We start from the raw sequence: 21,313 nt of genomic DNA, 5'->3' as shown, positions 1-21,313 counted from the left end.
GGAGAAGTAAGGTATTTGTGGGACACAGATACGGTTTGTTGCCTGTTGATGTCACGTATAGTATTTTCAACTCACCTGCTCTGTGGCATATATCATGCTGGATAAAATTTCTTTATAATCTAAATGATGTATAGCAAGCGAATATATAAATAATATTTTTTAAAATTCTAAAAAGACATTCAAGCTTAAAAGTTTAAATAAAAGTCTTGCACACCTTGGGGGAAAAAAAAGTTATGAAACCCAAAGATTGAAGCAGCTGGAAGCTAACCTAGTTAACAGAAACACTATTAGCTGTTTCTGTTGTCCCACCAACCATCTTCAAGGAAGAGTTCGAGAGTTGGTTGTCATTTAGTACAGCTCAGGTGTACTCTCTCAAAAGACAAGGGAACTTATCAAAGTACGCAGGGCTTAATACTGAAAAATTCAGTCCAGCAAAAGCAGTTGGGAAACTATTCCAAACTGGTGGTAAACACCCACAATTTTTGTGGTGATGAAATCACAGTACAGTAATGGAATCTCCTATGGACTATTTCACAGTTCCTTTTTTTTTTTTTTTCCTGATTTTTTTTTTCTAGTGAGTTTCACTACCCACATTATAAGACTTCTTATAATGTAGAGGGTTTTAATTGCAATGAGCGACAAATCAGCTGCACTACAAGTGTTTAATGAGAATAAAACAACTGCCAGTCCATAGTATTCCTCCATGTTCAGTGCAATGAAAATTATTGCTCATCCTAAATATTAAGACTTACACAACTTTCACTTGCTCCAAAATCAAATTCCGCCCCCCTCCAAAAAAAAAGAAAAAGAAAAGACTCATTCTTTTTTTTTTTTTTTTTTGGAGAGGTTTTTGCTATAGGGCACATGTGCTCACCAGACAGAGACAGAAGAGAGACAGAAAGCAAGAAATCACTCCCCAGGGGGGATGGCCATGCCACAATCCCTTCTCCTCCATTCTCCTCTCGGGATCTTGGGCACGCACGCACATGCGCCCGGCGTGAGTTTAAGCCACCAGGTCCGGGACTCGAACCATGGTCAACTACGTGGGAGTCCAGTGACATAGCCATTATGATAACTGCTGGTCCTAAGACACTCATTCTTTGCAGCTAGGCTTATACATTGAGCTATAGTTATAATTGAAAGTAGGAGTAAAATATATTCTCTTCAGGGCCAGCTGGTGGCATGGTGGTTAAGGTTCTGGACACTCCCACATGGCCAACCATGGTTCAAGTCCCAGGCCTGGTGCTTGTTTTCTCACTTTCTCTCTCTCTCTGGTCAAAGTAAATGAAAGAATAAATTTAAAAATCTATATATATTTTATTTCCCCAGTAAACAAAAATGTATACTTGAATAAACAGAAACTCTCATATAATTAAAAGGTATATATGCACCCCTATATTCCAAGTTAAAATATAGAAATGGAGTCAGTGAATGTAGGCTTCTCTTTTGAGAAATTGATGATAAGGGTAGAAGAGATTGAGAAGTAACCATATATTTTGGATAGAGAGAGACTTAAGAATGTTTGCAGGATATGGGGAAGGAACTAGTAAAGAAAGATAACTTGAAACTGAGAGCATGATGTGGGGTAGATACGCACACTGAAACGAGATATCGGAGGAGTAATGGAACTTCCTATGGACTTTTTCCCAGTTCCTTTTTTTTTTTTTTTTCCTGATTTTTTTTTTCTAGTGAGTTTCACTACCCACATTATAAGACTTCTTATAATGTAGAGGGTTTTAATTGCAATGAGCGACAAATCAGCTGCACTACAAGTGTTTAATGAGAATAAAACAACTGCCAGTCCATAGTATTCCTCCATGTTCAGTGCAATGAAAATTATTGCTCATCCTAAATATTAAGACTTACACAACTTTCACTTGCTCCAAAATCAAATTCCGCCCCCCTCCAAAAAAAAAGAAAAAGAAAAGACTCATTTTTTTTTTTTTTTTGGAGAGGTTTTTGCTATAGGGCACATGTGCTCACCAGACAGAGACAGAAGAGAGACAGAAAGCAAGAAATCACTCCCCAGGGGGGATGGCCATGCCACAATCCCTTCTCCTCCATTCTCCTCTCGGGATCTTGGGCACGCACGCACATGCGCCCGGCGTGAGTTTAAGCCACCAGGTCCGGGACTCGAACCATGGTCAACTACGTGGGAGTCCAGTGACATAGCCATTATGATAACTGCTGGTCCTAAGACACTCATTCTTTGCAGCTAGGCTTATACATTGAGCTATAGTTATAATTGAAAGTAGGAGTAAAATATATTCTCTTCAGGGCCAGCTGGTGGCATGGTGGTTAAGGTTCTGGACACTCCCACATGGCCAACCATGGTTCAAGTCCCAGGCCTGGTGCTTGTTTTCTCACTTTCTCTCTCTCTCTGGTCAAAGTAAATGAAAGAATAAATTTAAAAATCTATATATATTTTATTTCCCCAGTAAACAAAAATGTATACTTGAATAAACAGAAACTCTCATATAATTAAAAGGTATATATGCACCCCTATATTCCAAGTTAAAATATAGAAATGGAGTCAGTGAATGTAGGCTTCTCTTTTGAGAAATTGATGATAAGGGTAGAAGAGATTGAGAAGTAACCATATATTTTGGATAGAGAGAGACTTAAGAATGTTTGCAGGATATGGGGAAGGAACTAGTAAAGAAAGATAACTTGAAACTGAGAGCATGATGTGGGGTAGATACGCACACTGAAACGAGATATCGGAGGAGGAACAAAGAAATGAAATTTGGGCACAAGCAGGCAGAAGAGCTTGAACGGGAGAGAAGTAGTGCATCCTCTGGGACAGGGAGAAGTCGTATGACTTGGACAGGTTTCTGACTAGGAGGAGGAGATTTTTAAACCCTGCCTGATGACTTCATTTGTCAGTAAGTAGGATATGAGTTTGTGTTCGAAAAGCAAGGAAGTGATGGTTGTGTCAAGACTGGGAAAAAAGAAAAAGGGAATAGTCACAGAGGAGATCGAGAAAAGGAGCTAACCAAGAGCAAGAAAAAATGGACCTGTGATGCCAGATGTCCAGACAAGGATGGAAGTCATAGATTGGTAGTCCCCTTCTTTCCCACCCTGCTTCCGCCCCACCTCTGGTGTTTTCAGCCATTTGGTTTGTAGGTAGGTTCAGGAAAGCAGTAGAAGTGTTGACCTCAGGTCGTGGTAGGAAAGCTGGGACAGGGATGCTAGAGGTAAGAGAATGCTGCTGAGGGGTCAGTGTAAGAAGTGAGGACAGGTTTAACTGGTGAAGAACTGCAGAGTTACCTTAGGAAGAAAATTGGTTATCTCGATCAATATTTCTTGTGTCCCTCCCTCCAAAGTAGTATCTTCTGCTCTGGCATCAATCTCTCTCTCTCTAGGTTGCAGATAGCAAAATGTTATTTTTTGCTGGGCATCTCCATTTGGATATTCCTCAGGCATTTCAAATGCTCGAATATGAGACTGAGTTCCTCATCCCTTTCAAATGCCCCCTATTTCTTTTGGTGGCAGTTGCATCTTGCTAGTTTACCAGAATTGAAATCTGAATTGTCTTTTCGTTTCTTTTGTCCTTCCATAGCTAATCAGTACTGAGTCCTTTTATTTCTGCCTTCGTAACTTCCTTTGTACAGCTGTTTTTCTCTATTCCCACTGCTGCTAACCCACCACACCAGATCTTCACTGCTCGCCCAGACTTGCAGTTATTACAGCCTTCCTCAGCAAGCCTCCTTGCTGTGTGTCTCCTCACTAACTAGTCTACCCTTCCTCCAGCTATCAATCATTTCCCTGAAGATTTACGGTGATCAGGGTAGGTCTTTGTTCAGAAACCTAGTGACTTCAGCTCCTACCACATAATTGTGCATGAAATTCAAGGTCCTCTTGAAGTGACCTCAGTCTGCCTATCCAGCTTATTTCTCTTTAATGTCCTTACAGTGTATCTACTGACTGGTTCCCTTTAAAAATATCTTGATAACACTGTGACTTATGCTCAAAATGCCTTTTCTTAGAGGCCTTCCTTAACCACCCATCCCCCACAAGTCGAAATAATACCTTCCTTGTATAAATGCCCCTCTTGGACCAGCTAAATGGTGTAGTAGTTAAAGCAGCCAGAGCCACGTGTGACTGACCAGTGGTTGGAGTCTTGGATCCAGCAGCTTGAGAAACAGCCCAGGTATGTGTGCCTGCATGTCCAGAATCCCAGACGGACTAAGAGATGGAAAACCTGTTTGGGAAAGGGGGAGGTCCTATTACCTTCTTCTTTGTTACATATTTATGTAAAGATTTCATTTTCTTCGCTGTTCAGTTTCTTCCAGCAGTGTAATTAACAGGCATAACAAATGATCAGAACTGCACAAATTTCTTCCATTAAAAAATGTAACAGACCTTCACATCAGTGGCTCTGAACACCAGCTATATATTAGAATCACATAGGGAGCTGTTTAGAAATCCTAGTGGTTGGGACCAGCAGATAGTGTAGCGCTTATGTCTCTGGACTTGCACATGGCCAACCGTGCTTCGAGTGCTGGACCCAGTGGCTTGAAACTCAAGCCGAGCGTGTGTGTGTGTGTCCATGTGTCCCCAAGATCCTGGGAGGAGAAAGGATTGCAGCAGGCCATCCCCCTGGGGGGTGATTTCTCACTTTCCCTTTCACTGTTACTGTCTGTCTCTCTCCCTCTGTCTCTTGTGAGCACACGCACCTTAAAGCAAAAACCTGTATTTAAAAAAAAAAAAAAATCCTAGTGGTTGATTCAAAGATTTTGATTCATTGGTCTTAGGTGGGGCCTATACATAAGTTTTGTTAAGTTCCCCAAGTGATTCTTATTTGCATAGACAGAATTGAGAATCACTGTTTAATTCTAGCACATATTGGTTGACCTGGCTTTGTCAGAGGTATTTAACTTTCTACTAAAGTATGTTAATGCTGTTGGAAGGTGCTGCTTGGTTATCACAGAAAAAGGATGAATTAGAAGCAATAGAATTGCCAGTTTTCATTAGTATGTTTTATTTGTAATGAAGTATTTCAAAAATTTGAGAAGGATAGAAAAGTGAGCCTGTGGAAAATCATAAGATCTACCCAGTTCTTAAAATGAATCAGACATGTGAGCTTTGTGTGGTCTAGTGGTTAGAGATGTAGACTGGGGAGTATTTCCGAGGTTATTGCTCATCTCTTACTGGCTTACATGACCTTAAGAACATCCTTTGAGCCTTACCTTTGAGTTAACACTTGCTGTAACTTCACAGGTCAAAGACCAAGAAATTAAAACCATTAAAATTTTTTTTACAAACTTGTAAGTCACCATAGCTTATATTTGACTCAGTCCCTGAGATTCTGCAAAGGAAACAACTGGAAAAGAGACCTGGCATTCTTCAAAAGAAATAAACTCATTTACTCGAGTTTAAAAAGTCACTTACTATCCGTTTTAAAGTGTCTGAATTTCAAACTAAGAGAACATCAACAATAGCAGCTTAGGAAAGTACCATGAAGCAGTTGCTTCTGCTCTAGCCTAGTGCATGATGTTTTATCGGGAGAAGAAAGCTGTTTGAGGCTGGCAGGTGGCATGGTGGTTGAGGGCACTGGACTCCTACTACGTGACCAACCACGGTTCTATTCCCAGACCTGGTGGCTTGCTTTCTCACTTGTCCTTTCTTTCTCTCACTCTGTCCCTTTTGGTCAAATTAAAAAATAAATAAAGTTAAGTAAACTAATTCTTTAAAAAAAAAAAAAAAAAGCTGTTTGACAGGGTGACGATTTTGGTTCTTTCCCTTTCCCAAGTTGCTGTCATGTTTCTTTGGGACCACAGATTAGACAGATTCTTTTTCTTTCTTTTTTTAATGCGCTATAGGGTTTGTGTGCTCGCCAGAGAGAGACAGAGAAAGAAAGAGAGGGGAAATGAGAAGGAACCCCCCAGTGGGGTTGACCATGCTACAGACTCTTCTCCTCCATTCTCCTCTTGGAATTTTGGGCACATACACACACATGCCTGGCATGTTTTTCAAGCCGTAGGGACTGGGACTCAAACAACAGTCAGCCACATGGGATTCAGCCACCTTAACCACCTCGCCACCTAGCTGGCCCTGGACAGATGCTTTCATAGGCTCACTGGTGGAATGTAATCTTCTCTGCCCCAAGAAGAAACAGATGAAATGAAAAAAGAATTAAATATGAAATTTCTAATTACTTGCATGCCAGGGAGCCCTGAGTGTATACATATACTTTTTAAAGTATATACCAGAATTCTTTTTTTCTATTATCTGAGAGGGACATTTTGCAAAATATATGAGGTTTGTGTGAGCCCTCAAACCTCTGAAAATAGATGACATTTTGACCCTTTGTATTACTGGTCACCGTTCTTTTTTTGTTTCAGTTTTGAGATTGTGCAGACAGAGGTATTCTGGTTTAATCCTTTATCATTTGCATTTGTTCATGTAGATAAGGGAAAATCCCAGCTCTCGCTCTCGCTCGCTCTCTCTTTTTTTTTTTGCCAGAGAGCTCATGTGCTCACAGGAGACAGACAAAGAGAGGGAAAGTGAGAAAGCACCCCCGGGGCCATAGTCACGCCACAGTGCCTTCTCCTTGGTCTCCTCTTCCTTTTGGGCACGTATGCACATGCGCCTGCCATGTTTTTTCAAGCTACTGGATCGAGGACTCAGACCACTTATTCAGCCATATGGGATCCAGCTCATGTAACCACAGGGCCACAGGCTGGCCCCCAACTTGTGTTTTTGTTTATTTGTTTGCCAGAGAGCAAGTGTACTTCCCCAAACTTGTTTTTTAGACGACAAAATATGTGAGTTTGATTACTTCCATGCAGTAGGACTTGATAGATAAACAAGAGAGATAATGAAAGAATACATTTTTAACATTGTCTGAACCAGTGTGACGCTGTATAAATCCTTTACCCTCTACAAAGCCTTAGGTACTTCAGCTGTCCAAAGGAAACTGAATAGGTTAAAACTATATCACTCTTGAGGAAATTAAGTAGTATACTCTCAAAAGACTGAGCAGTTTTAGATCCTTCATGTACCCCAGGCTGTTATTAATAAGGGTGCCTCATCTACCCCAGGAAGCTTTTGCTTTTATTTCATTCTAAGCTCCCAAAGTCTCAGGTTTGTAATATTTGTTTGAACTTTAGTAAAGTGATAAGCACGGTGTGCTTGCAGACATTGAAGGGATATTTGTTTAACAGAAATACAAGAGGACTTCAAAAAGTTTGTGGAAAAGGGAATTAAAGTGAGTTTATTTTGGTACAAAAAAATTTGAAATCCATGCATGATTTTTTCATAATACACATTTTCCATGAACTTTTGAAGCCTCTTAGAACTCATCTTCTCTCCAGCCCTACCTTTGGGAGGATGAGTAAATGGGTTTCAATTTAAAAAAAAAAAAAAAAAAAAAAAAAACCAACAACTCAGTATTATCTTTTAGCAGTCTTTGCATCTTCATCACCTTTATGCATGATACTCAGCAGAACAGGTTTTCCTACTGCAGCAGAACTCTGTGTGAACCCAGTAACTGGTCAAATCTGATAGGTACAAAAAAGTGTGTGGCTTTTCACTTCCTTTCCCTTCCTCCAACCCCAAACCATAGAGAAGCCTGCTTTCTGGTGACATTTATTCACATAAGACTGTCTCACAACTCTGTCTTCCTGTAAGATTATGTTGAGTTTGAGTACTGTTCATTGTCATTTTATAGCAGCCTACCAGTTCCGTTCAGTGAATTTGGAAATCAACAGTGACACTCAGGAAACTCCCTCTAAGGGAGTTGATGCTTCTGCTTGGTTTCGAGGGTCAGGTCTGGGGCTATCTGTTATATTCATGTAGGTGCCCAATGTGATCTTTGAAATACCACCCAGGATTACTCAGGGAAGTACCATTCAGACCATGCTGTGATTTACATGGCCCCAGGCACTGGAGTATGGCATCCACAGTGGTTCATAGTGAGTGTGGTGACAAGGCAGCAGGAACCAGAATGAGGAAGGCGATTTAAAAATCTACATCCGTTGCCAATTTTTATTGCACTGCAAGAGTTCGATAACATAGAGTTCCACCAGTTTTGTAGCTCTGCTTGCTTATTCAACCACAACTTCAACTCTGTATAGCTTTCTCTGTTGATAGGATATGAATCCCTGACTTACACAATTATAGGTAACATACTTCTGAGGTTTAAACAAGAGTTTAGATTGCCCTAAATCTTCACATAAGGCTTTATTCTTTAAAAATACCAACGTTTAGTTAAAAATCTCTTGTTTCAGTTTTCCTGCCCAAACTTTGCAACTCTTCATACTACTGTATATAGTAATAATTCCTGTTAGCCAGATGTTGTTTGATAGCTCAGTAATAACAAATGGCAGGTACTTGTCCTGACCTGACTTGAATTCTCTCCTTTTGATGTGGAGCATATGTGGAGCAGTCAGCTAAATAAAGGTCTTATCAATAAGATGCAGTTGGACACTTGGCTTTTTGCTTTTGTAGTCATGCCACTTACCATATGGTAAAGAGGTGGTTATAGAAGGTTTTGTCTGTCTCCTAATTGAGATTTGATTCTGTGGCATTTTCATGAGACATTTCTTCTCTTGTTTGTGATTTTTATTGCCTAGTTTTATCAAATTATATTCTTTAGCATGTAGAGGTGTGACACTATCATTTTTCAGTGTCACTTTTAGAGGTTTTTATTTACATATGAAAGTATTGAAAAGAAATAAACATAAAAATATTTTGCTTTTACTCACTGCCAATCAAATTCACTGCAGTTATTTTAAAGGTATTTTCTACATAAAACACATTGTTAAACATCAACTGTGGTTTATTACTGTTTTTTATTTAAGTAGACGTTATTGGGCCCTCTTTATTATGCTTTCCTTTGTCACTATTAGAAGCTACACAATTGGGATAGACTTGAGTCCCTTTCAATGTATAATGGGATAGAGATTGTTCTCTAATGGAAAAGTTAAAAGCGGATGTCATTAGCATATCATAATAGTACATAGATAAAGGATTAAGGGGAAGAGAGAATCCTGGAGAGTCAATTTAACAAAAAAGAGGAGGGAGTGGGTATTTGGCAGGATCCTATGATCGTACTTCAAAGATAAGTTAGAAGTGAAAGATTTTATTCCATGATATATTTCTATGGGGTGGGAGGTGTGTCATTTTATATTTTGAAGTAATGGATTTAAACTGTATTCTGAGGTGCTACATTTTAGGAAAATGAGAAGCTAGAAAAAGGTATACAAAAGAAAACTGATCTAAATAAGGAGTGAACAGATGGAAAAATGTAAAGGACTTGGAATTAACCAAGAACAATTTTCAAGAATATGAAGGAATAAGAGCTCCTTGTCTGCCCTCACCAAAAAAAATAATAAACCCACAAAAGTTCCATGAAGGAGAATCTAAAATTCTGTAAGAGGCCCAGCCATGATAGTACACACTAGATGCTGCTGTTTGGCAGGATGAGGTTGCGTGGGAAGGCCTGGCTTAGATTCCCTAAAAAGCTAGGCTTGTTGATGTAGTCCACCTACTGGGGAGATTGAAGCAGGATTGTGAGCTTATGGCCAGTGTAGGCCACAGAGCAAGACACCGTCTGAAGGAGCCTGGTGTGGCACTGCGCACTGGCAGTACCAATCATCTGGAGGCTGAGGCAGAACAATCACGGTACAGTAAGAGCCTGTCTAAAACACCACACACACACCACAAAACACACACCACACAGAAATTCTGCAAGAGACATTTAAATTACGGGGAACAACATCTAGAATTTAGATTTGTTAACCATGGTGGTAATGCTACATAGTGTTGTAGAATCTCCATCCTTCAAGGTCATGGAGGTAGTTTATTAGCACTCTTAGGAAAAGAAGCCAAGCCACTGCATTAGGAAAGATCTTGAGTCTTGGGCTCAGCACATGGTATAGCGGTTACATTGCTAGACTCCCACATGGCTGACCACAGTTTGAGTCCCAGACCTGGTGGCTTGAAAATCACCCAGGCACGTGTGCATGTGTGCCCAAAATCCTGGGAGGAGAAGGAATGTGGTGTGGCCACCCCTCTTTTCCCTCTGTCTGTCTTTCCAGCAAGCACATGCACCTTAAGGCAAAAAAAAAAATTAAAAAAAGGTCTTGAGTCTCTTTTCTTAGATCATTTAATTTTTAATATAAAAAGACTGAAAGAGAGTTAAGATTCCAAAAACACGGTAGTCCTTGTTTTATTGCTACTTTTTGCTACTTTCATTAACCTAAAAAGAATAAAACACACCCCATTCAGGAACAGTGATGACAGCCAGAATTACACCAAAATGAAGACCTGTTGATAACAAGTGTTGGCAAAGATAAGGAGAAAAAGTATTGTTGGTGGGAATGTAAATTAATACAGCCACTTTAGAAAATAGTATGGAGAGGCCTCAAAAAATTAAAAACAGAATCACCGTATAATCCAGCAACCTGATTACTGGGTATAAATAGAAATCATACTTTGAGTATCCATACAACTATTCTTTATTTCACTTTCAGTACAGTAGTCAATAAATTTCTGAGACAACCTTTGCTTTATTATAAAATGGACTTTGTATTAGATAATTTTGCCCAACTGCAGGTGAATGTAAGTGTTCTGAGCATGTTTAAAGTAGGCTTTTTTTTTTCTTTACAATATTCAATATTTTCAGTTCATGCTGGATTTCTCAGTATGTAACTCCATCATAAAGTTGAAGCATCTGTATAGCCAAAGGAAATAAAATCAGTATGTCAAAGAGATACGTAAGTATATATGTTGTGTATTCACAATAGCCAATATATGGGATCAGTTTAACTGTCCATCAGCAGATGAGTGGATAGGAACAGCTCTGTGGCCTAGTGGTTAAGGCAGCCACATCCCACATGGCCAACCACATGGTTTGAGTCTCAGTCCTGGTGACTTGAGAAAACACACTTGATGAGTATGTGTACCCCAAACCCCAACAGGGTGGAAAATGGAAGAGAAAGAATTGCTGCACAGTCATCCCTCCTGGGGGTGATTTCTCACTTTCTGTCTCTGTCTGTCTGGCAAGTGTATGTGCCCTATAGCAAAAATCTCAATCAATTGAATCAATTAAGAAATTAGATTTCTCTTACAAGTACTTAAAAGATTAATGTGATCAAATTTATGAAAGAGGATTGTGGTGGCAAGTGTACACAATGGATTGGAATGGGAGACCACTTAGGAGACTCGAGCAGTAGTCAGGCAAGAGATCATTGATCTGAATTAGAACAGGGACAGTGAGAGTGGCATGGATGAAATGGATTCAAGAGGTACCTCATCAGACTTAGTGATAAGCACACATAGAACATTAAAAGGTAAGAGTTAAAGATGACTAAGGCTACGGTTCCAGAAGGTTTGATTGGAAATTTGAAGTTAGGAATTCAGATTTGAACATAATGCATTTTAGGTACCTTTTGAATATTCAATGTGAGAAAAAAATTGCAAGAGAAAAATTCAAGATTTGAATCATTGATAGAGCCATGAGATGGGATGTAAAATTCAAAGAAAAGGTAGTCTTAAACTATAGATAAGGTCAGTCATTAATGAGCTGGTGAGAATAGAAAGGTCAACAAGAAAGTTTGTGAAGAATGGGGAAACCATGACTGAGAGTGCCACAGAAGCCAAAAGAAAGAGAATTCTAGGAAAGGAGGCAGCTATCAGGGACATCACATACTGCAGTCAGCTGGGATAAGAACACAAAAGAGATGTGGCAAATAGGAGACCATATAAAGAACATTTCCAGTAATAACTCTATTTGTCATTTGGTCTGGTTTTAAGCACACATAGGAACTGTGTTGGTTTATAGAGCCCTCTTCCTTGGTCACTGCTAACAAAACCAGACTTTGGACCGAACCAAGCTCAGTGCAATACCTGTCTGCATTAGATAGGCCCTCAAACTCCAGTCAGCCTAGTGACACATGTCATTAGGGCAGCATGTACCCTAAAAACATCAGTTGTTTGTTAATAGTATCTTTGGCAATAACAACAACCAGCCCTTCTCAATGACCAAAAAGCCATAATAGGTAGGAACATGTTATGATCTCACCTCTGATTCATCTATGCAAGTAGGCACACAGCTTTTTGCTATACAGGTAACATGGAAATTTAGAAAGTGGGGGGCCAACCAGTGGCATGGTAGTTAAGGCAGCTAGATCCCACATAGTGGACCGCATGGTTTGAGTCCTAGACCCAGCAGCTTGAAAAACATGCAGGTGTGTGTTTTGTGCATGCCCAAATCCCAAGAGAAAAATGGAAAAGAAGGAATTAAGGCATGACTATCCCCTCTAGGAGATGATTTCTCACTTTCTCTCTCTTTCTGTCTGTCTTTCTCTCTGGCAAGTGCATATGGTCTATAGCAAAACTAAAGAGAAAAACATTTTTTTACAGAAAATGCCCAGTAAACAGCCAAGCTGGAAGAGTGGACAGGAGATAGTCAATTACTATTGAGTAATAAACCATGTTAAAGTAGATGAGACAAGGAATCTAGAAAACAAAAATTATATATAGTTATCTTTATTAATTTTACTGTTGTTAAGAATTATTTCATTTAACTTTATTTGTTTATTTATTTATTTTATTTTATTTTGACCAGAGAGGGACAGAGCAAGAGAGAGTGAGAAAGAAAGCTATCAGGTCCAGGACTCGAACCACAGTCAGCCACGTGGGAGTTCAGCACCCTTAACCACCATGCCACCTGCTGGCCCCTAATTTTACTCTTTTTTATTTACATTTAATCACTGTATATCTTTATAGTATACAACATGGTTTTTCCCAGTATGAATATAGTGCATATTAGTCAAGTCAAAGACATTACCATATACATTGTCATCAACAGACCACTCCTTATTTCTGTGTCTATTAAGTGTTTTTTGTGTTCTTTTTATCGATAATTCTAGTCAACTTTTTTAAAAGTTTTCTATAAGGTGCATATGCTCATCAGAGACATACAGAGAGAGTGGGAAAGTGAGAAAGAATCCCTCAGGGGAGATGGCCGTGTCACAATATTTTCCTCTCCATTTCTCTCAGGATTGTGGGCATACGCATATGTGCCTGACATGTATTTCAAGCTGCCTGGTCCAGGATTCAAACAGTGCAGTTGGCTATGTGGGATCTAGCCACCTTAACACTGTGGCACCAACCGACCCAAGTCCTATTCAACTTTAAATGTAATCTAAGTCACATGTTCAAGGTTCAACATCTTTCTTGATCTAATATGAATTATGACTTTATAACTTGTCAACACCATTTTTCACTTTTTGTACCTGGTTTCTAGAGAGGCTAATTTTTTTTTTTTTGAGAGAGAGAGATTTTTGCTATAAGGTGCGTGAGCTTGCCAGAGAGATGGGAGGGGGATGGCCACACTACAGTCTCTTCCCCTCCAGTCTTCTCTCAGGATTTCGGGCACTCATGCACACACACCCAGCATGAGTTTCAAGTCACTGGCTTCAGGATTGGAACTGCAGTTGACTTCATGGGAGTCCAGCATAACCATCATGCCATCCGCTGGCCCCTCTAGAGAGGATAATTTTTTTTTCTTTTCTTTTTTTTTTGGAGAGGTTTCCTCTATAGGGTGCATGCACTCGCTGGACAGACAGAGAGAGACAGAGAGACAGAAAGCGAGAAATCACCCCCCAGGGGGGATGGCCACGCCGCAATCCCTACTCCTCCATTCTCCTCTCGGGATCTTGGGCATGCACACACGCGCGCCCGGCGTGAGTTTAAGCCACCGGGTCCGGGACACAAACCACGGTCGACCACATGGGAGTCCAGTGACATAGCCATTAAGCTAACTGCTGGTCCTGAGAGGGTAATTCTAAAGAGAAAACAAAATTTTTGTTGTGTGACTCTCCAGAAGTAATCCACTGGATTGTTTATTCTTGAGAAGTGCACGAGAACTAGTAACTTATTCTTTTTGTTTTTTTTTTTGTTTGTTTTTGACATAAGGGATGTACACTCACCAGAGACAGAGAAAAGCAGACAGAAGGAAAGTGAGAAATCACCTCCCATACCCCCAGAGGGATGGTCATGCTGCAATCCCTTCTCCATTCTCCCTCAGGATTTTGGGCATGCAACGCGTGCCCTATGTGTTTTCCAAGTACTGTGCTGGGATTCAGACTGTGGTTATCCATGTGGGATCTGACTCCCTGCTCACAGGGCTTAACCTCCTGTGCTATGGGGCCGACCCAGAAAGTTAATATAATATTCTTCTGTAATCATTTATATTCTTTATTAGGGGCTGAAATGGTGGAGAAGAAGCTTTTTCAGTTAAAAGGAATGTATAATGAAATAAGGTTCAGAGAAATCTCATTGGCTAACTTTCTAGGACAGTAATTATGCGATAACATTTAGGGCTCAACTGTTAAGAGTAGTCAGGAAATCCTGGCTCCAGATGCCTGAGGATTATTCTCTATCTACTTGATAGCTTGCTGCAGAAATATCCAGGCCCCCAGGCGATATTCCTGTCTCTAGCAAACACCAGACCGTGTGAGATTTCTCTATTAGCACTTCCTTCTGCCTGCCAACTACTTGCCAGGCCATTTTAAAATTTGCAATCTTCAAGTTCTCTAAAGCAAAATATTCTATTCCTTCTCCATGTTCATTGAGAGCTCAGTAAATATAAATCAGGCAGGTAAAGATTAAACTTATAGAATGTTCTACAGCCTACAAAGAATGAAAGCTAACATATTGGATATGAGCTTGAGCTTTTTATTTTTTTAAGAGGTTTTTACCTAGGGCACATGTACTCACTGGAAAGAGAGAGAGAGACAGTGAGGGGGAAAGTGAGAAATCACACAGCAATGGGAATGGCCACACCACAATCTTTTCTCTTCCATTCTCCTCCCAGGATCATGGGCACTCAAATACATGTGCCCAGCAAGATTTTCAAGCCACTGAATCAGGGACTTCAATTGTAATCAGCCATGTGGGAGTCCAGCGACATAACCACTGCTAGCCCCTATTTTAGCTTTTGCTGTAGGGTGCATGCACTTGCCAGAGAGAGACAGGGAGAGAGAAATTGAGAAATTATCCCCCCAGGGGGAATGGCTATGCTGCATTCCCTTCTCCTCCAGTCTCCTCTTGGAATTGGGCATGCATGTACATATGCTCAGCATGCTTTTCAATCTGCTGGGTCCAGGACTCAAACTGTACTATTGGCTGCCCTAATCACCATGCCACCTGCTGCCCCCACCTCCCCGCAACTGAAAGCTTGAGCTTTTTGACATCAGTTGCTTAAGTTCAAAGTCCTGACTTAATTATCTTTGTAACCTTGGGGAAAATACTTAAATTTTGTATGCTTTTATTTCCTTGTCTATAAAATGGGGCTGATAACTACATTCCTCAACCTCACTGTATAGTTAAAGGAGATAATTCATGGTTGGAATAAGCATGTACCCATATAGTAAATGGTAACTAATAATCATTATCACAATTGATACTATTCATCTACAGTATACCATTTGAATTTGGTTATAATCTTTTAAGGTACTTAGATAGTAGCCCCATTATACAGATAGATCCTAATGCTTTGAGGTTCAACTTTCTCCAGATTACATAAACATTTCTGGCAGGGCTAGAATTAGAACTGCTTCATACATAGCTCTCTTGGGGCTTTTGGGTGGACCAAGAAGAGAAAAGGCTCAGCTCAGGAGCCAGCTCTACACAGTTGAAGTGGTTGCTCAGAGTCCTGTTATGGGAATTCTCAAAACAGGTCCAGGTGCACCCGAGAAAAGAATGCCTGATTCATGAGCAGTATTTGCCATGAGTTTAGGATTACAAAGTAGGATTACATGATTTTTTTTCCTTTATTTTTAGATATCTTTTGCTATAGGTCACATGCACTCATAGGAGAGACAGAGAGAGAGAGAGAGAGATAGCGAGAAATCACCCCCCGGGGGATGGCCACGCCACAGTCCCACCACCTTCTCTTGGCATTTTGGGCACACAGGCATACACATCCAGCATGAGTTTTAAGTCACTGGGTCCGGGACTCAAACCATGGTCGACTACATGGGAGTCCAGTGACATAACCATTACGCCATCTGCTGGTCCCCCCCTACCTAAAGTTTATTAACACTGTTCTCTTTAAAAATTTGCTTATAGGGTTCATATGTTCGCCAGAGGGAGACAGAAAGTGAGAAAGCACAGGGGAGATGATCGTGCCACAATCCCTTCTCCAGCTCTCTCAAGATTTGGGGCACATAAGCACACATACCCAGCGTGTATCTCAAGCCACCAGGTCCAGGATTCCAACCATGCAGTGCTAATAACTAGAGAAGTGTTAACTATTCCTAAAATATTTTTAATTGGGTAGTTGATAGAAGGATTCACCTTGTAGCCATTTCTCTGTAATAATTCTTCACATTTTTTGTTTTTATCTGAGCACATAGTTTGAGAAATCTGATAGTCATCACTTATTTCTAATTTTAGAGTTAAGTTTGGAAATTTGGATTAAGTACTAATGGCACTTTGAGCAGTAATTGATAAAACTTTATTTTCATATGCAAGCCAAATATTAGTCTCCTTCAAAGTCAGAGAAAGCATTTTGATTGTATCATATGAGTACCATTTAAATACACACAGAAGCTGGGTTTCTATTGAGTTGACATGTGGTTTGCCTTCTCTGGACTTCTGTTTCAGTCAGTGTTATTCCCAGTATTTTTGGTCCTGTTGTGGAGAAGCAGCAGCTTACATTTGTAAATGTTGCTATCACCTAAGCTTAGGAAAGGGTAGAGTTGATTTCTGGGTTCCAGCTTCTCTGTAGGAAGGTGCCTCAGGGAAAGCTGTCTACACCATCTAGGTGCACCTGAGTACAGCTTGGACTCGGCACTAGAAGCCTTGGATAGTCGTGTTTCCCAGTAGGAGCTAACTTTGGGGAGTACCTGGAGGCAGAGTCATTAAGTGTGAGAAACTGGTACTCCACTCCCCAGCTGTGAAGCATTATAGGAGAGATGGAGCAGGAACTACCATTGGTTTCCCCAGGGAGGACTCTGGATTTCACTGGACTGGACTCACGTGATTTCTAGTCCTTGCTGAGTCCTTTTAGAGAGAGAATTACCACCTTCCCTGGAAGTCCTGGCCATCTTTAGACAATTCTAACACATTTCTCCTTTTACTTCTGCTTTCTGTATGAGGTGACTAAGCAGGGAAGAAATTAGTCTCTCAGGAAACATTTCCCATTCTACACTCACTACTGCAAAACTGATCTCTGATTTCTTGAGCTTTATTGATTTAAATCCAAGAGTTGTTTATATTTGATATGCCCAGTGGTGGTGATCAAGGTTAAATAAGCATTTAAAGAGCTTTGTGGAAAGTGTAAGACTATTTGTAGAAAAAAGAATTTTGTCCCTAAAAGCTTTCTAGGAATATAATTTGCAAGGTCTCTTGTAAGCCTGCTCTCTAGAGATAAAAATACTTATGAAAAGTAATCGTTTTTAATCTTTGTGACTAAATTAGATATTACTCTAAATGTTTTAAAAACATGCTTACTGGTAATTCTGATGAAAATTATTTTTAAGATTCCATTGTATGCCATCAGTCCTTAGGGGTATTTATTGGATATGGAGAAAAAGAAGGCATACCGTTCATTACGACGTTGGTAGTAAGGGCCTTGTGAGATGTAGTTCATTTATTGTTTAAAAAATTAAAATGTTAAGGGTTCATTCAGAAGATAAGCATTCAATATAAAATATTTTCAAAGCAATTCTCAGCTCTAAGCCCCTCTTCACAACCTTGTCTCCCCAAATGTAGAGAGTTCATTAATTTTCTTTTCTGAGAAAAAGTAGAATAGTTTTTGCTGGCATATGAAAATGATGTTTTTGAATCAGGCTTTTAGACTTCTCTTCTGTTGGTAAAGCTTCCTTTTTCCAGGAATTTTGCTAAATCAGAGACCTAATTTGCCTTATAATATCCTCTCAGCCATGAAGAAGAAGAAAGTTCTTTAGCGCTTCTCATTTCACAGATTTACACTAAATATTTTTTGTTGTTTCAGACTGACCCCAATTCTTGGCATCCAGAAGCATTCTAAGGAAAATGTGGTGTTTACACAGTTTATAGCCACCCTCCTTGAAGAATTACATTTCAAGAATGAAGACCTTGAAAGTTTAACCATCATCTTTAGAACTAGCTGTTAACCAGAGAGGTGAGTTGGGTTGTGTTTTACTTTTTTTTTTTTTCTTATCATTGCCTATGTGGATTCTTTGTGTTAGAATTTTTAAAAACCACATACAGACTGGAGGTGCCTTCAATTGGCCAAGGAATGCCCTATCCTTGTTGCCATTCCTCCTTTGTCAGCCACAGCAGATCTGTTTCTTACAATCCAGGAAACTACCCCCTGTCAGTTTGATACTCAGGCCTAGGCCTTCCCACATGTCCCATCTGATAAATTTCTCCCCAGGAAGTTGCAGTTTACTTCAGCCCAGCTACCCAGGGATCCATTGTGAACATTCTCATCTTACTTCCCCTCACCTCTTTGTCTCTTTCAGAACTGCCTATCAGAGTGCCCCCTTCCCTTGTTCTGCCTTGATCGTAAATCTCCCTCCCTCCTTTCTCATTTCACATACTCCCAAGTACTCAGATAGGTATTGATTTAATGGTATGATAGAAGGAATTCATCCTAAACCACAAATGAGATTATCTCAAGGAATATTTTTTGTAAACTTAATTATAATAGCAATAAAAATTAAGTAATACAGAAATACATATATAAGAAAAAAGGAAAATTCCTTTTTCACCTCCGTTCCATTGTCCTTCCCAGAAGCACACTTGATATGTATTGTTTTATATTTTTATTATTTGAATTTTTCTAAAACAATCTTCAAGTAAATCTTTAAATTTACAGCAAGAATATTTGAGAGAGGTATTTGGGCAGGTAAGAAAACAGCATTCCTTTATTAAATCTGCTAGAAAATAGAATACATAAGGAATTAGCGCTGTAACTGCCTCCCAACCTGAGACCCCTGTAAAGCAAAGGCTTTTACTTAGGGATTAAGCTCAGGTTGGCCTGTATACGGTAAGAATAGCATTCAAAGGCCCATAAAGAATTTTGTTGTACTGAGTTTTAGGTCAAGAGAACTTAATCAGACTCAGTTTATGACACCCTATATTCATTGGTTGAAAGGTTTTTCAGACAGAGGGCAAATAGTACCTAACCAGAAGTCCGTCTAGATCTACTTTAATGAATGCACACCAATTAATAACTTTACTTAGCGTAGTTTAAATGTATGTAGATAGGTAGTGTTAAAGTGGTTTAAGGCCTTTCAACAGTAGATGTAGCGGACTTAACAGTTCCCCTGTAATCATTGCTTATTTACATTTTTCATTTGCTTAAGATAAACTTCCACCCAAACTTTAATATGACAAGGGATTATGAATAAATGAAGCTTTAAGGTTCCATATGAAAAATGGAGGTAGCGGTGAGTGGGTGGATAGACTTTTTTCTACTTACATGATTTTTGTAAACAAAATATCCAAATCTAAAGGTTTTAAGAATTATTTTATTGGGACCATCAGATGTCATAATGGCTATGTTGCTGGACTTCCATGTAGTCTACCGCAGTTTGAGTCCCAGACCCAGTGGCTTAGGCTCACGCCATGTGCATGCATGCCCAGGATCCTGAGAGGAGAAAGGAGAAGGGATTGTGGCGTGGCCATCCCCTCCCGGGGGGGGCTGATTTCTCACTTTCTGTCCCTCTGTCTCTTTCTGCCGAGCGTACATGCCCTGTAGCAAAAACTTCTCAAAAAAAAGGAATTATTTTATTGAGGGGGACCAGTAGGTGCTCTAAGGGTTACGTCGCTGGACTCCCACGTAGTCGACTGTAGTTCAAGTACCAGACCCAGTAGCTTAAAACTTACAGCGGGCACCAATACCAGCAGGCAGGTCCATTGTAGAGACTGTCTACCACAAGTAGCCATGTTGCTCAGTAGTTTCCTGTTTTATATATAGCATACCACACTGTCCTGACCAGAGTCTTGAACTTCACACTGAGGACAGTCCTGAATCAATCCACGTGGCCATGGGAATGCTGTGAATCTTGTCATTCTGTCAAAGGAAAGAAGAAAGGATTTTAATGTTGGCCTAGCCAGCCCAATTCCACCCCGCAAGTTGAATATGAAACTGGGTCTGTTCCACCAAATCATTGTTGCCACCTCATGGGAAAATAATGTATATTGAAAGACAATACAGTGTCTACTGTAGCCAATAAAATACTTCAGGTGTTTTATGCAAACTGTCCTTTTTTTCTTTGCAGATATAATCCATAAAGACAGAAAAAATGAACTTCTCTTCACCCTTTCTGGAATTCTAGCTAAATGATGGTCTGGTGATGACTGATAACTAACTTTTGTTGGAAGACAGACTTTATCTTCTTAGATTTCAACCTCCACACCCTCCCCTGCAACACACAAGTCCCTAATGTAGAGGATGACTTTCCCAGAGCACAACCATTATTCCAACAAGGATAACCAAGTCCTTGCATCCGTAGATACAAGGCAAATATTTGAAAATGAATGTTGAAGTCTTAAATTGAAACTTGAATAAATAGTCAAGAAAATAATGATCTCTAATTTTTCCCATATCAATTGACAACAAATGGATGTCTCAGTCTGTACTGTTGATTCTAAATAATGGCAATATTCAATAAATGCAATCTAAAATGAAACTCTTCAGAAGGCTTTTTTTTTTTTTTTTTTAAGGTTTTTGCCATGGGGCACATGTGCTCACCAGAAAGCCAGAGACAGTGAAGAGGAAAAATGAGAAATCACCCCCCCAAAGGGATGGCTATGCCACAATCCCATCTCCATTCTCCTTTCAGGATTTTGGGCATGCATACACATGTGCCCGGAGTGATTTGGAGCCAGGCCACCAGCCCAAGACTCAAACCGTGGTCAGCCATGTGTGAGTCCAGTGCTTTAACTATCATGCCACCTGCCAGACCCTATTCACTCTTTTAAAGAAGCTGACTGTACTGCAAAATGACTGAAAGTAACATGACTAACCTCCCCAAACTTTCTGGGCTCCAGGGAATTTTTAAAAATATAGTCTGTCATTTGTTTTCAAGAGGCAATCTCTAGAATTTCAAGCAGGCAAGTTAGCCAGACCTCAAGAACACTTGCTTCAGACAGTTTGGAGAGCTTGAAAAATGAGCCTAACAGTGGTGGCTCAGACAGGAGGGTGCCACCATACAAAGCTGGAGTCAGCAGGAGTTCAGTTCCCAGACCAACCTAAAGCAGGTGAATGTGATGGCACACGCTCGTAATCTTAACTAGCTGGGAAGCTAGAGCAGGTGGACTGGCATGGCAAGATCCTGTCAGAAATTCTTACCTCTTGGGG

General features: G+C 40.0%; 1 protein-coding gene across 3 annotated transcripts in view; it reads left to right on the top strand.

The window, feature by feature from the left end:
* The window catches only part of RPAP2 (RNA polymerase II associated protein 2), a 94,437-nt gene extending 73,795 nt beyond the window's left edge, over positions 1-20,642 (top strand). For 2 of the 3 annotated variants that reach the window (XM_027770467.1, XM_006140149.3), the window contains 2 exons: positions 17,975-18,124; positions 20,232-20,642. In XM_027770467.1, coding sequence (XP_027626268.1) covers positions 17,975-18,116 — 142 coding nt within the window. In that variant the 3' untranslated portion in view covers positions 18,117-18,124; positions 20,232-20,642. Of the gene's footprint in view, positions 1-10,236; positions 10,298-17,974; positions 18,125-20,231 lie in introns of those variants that run through there. The other variant, XM_006140150.3, reaches the window with a different exon arrangement.
* Positions 20,643-21,313: the final 671 nt, after the last annotated feature.

This window comes from Tupaia chinensis, unplaced genomic scaffold (genome assembly GCF_000334495.1).
Source record: "Tupaia chinensis unplaced genomic scaffold, TupChi_1.0 Scaffold000023_1, whole genome shotgun sequence".
NCBI classification, from domain to species: domain Eukaryota; kingdom Metazoa; phylum Chordata; class Mammalia; order Scandentia; family Tupaiidae; genus Tupaia; species Tupaia belangeri.
The sequence above is the reverse complement of the archived record's forward strand: the minus strand, read 5'-3'. Positions and strand labels throughout refer to the sequence as shown.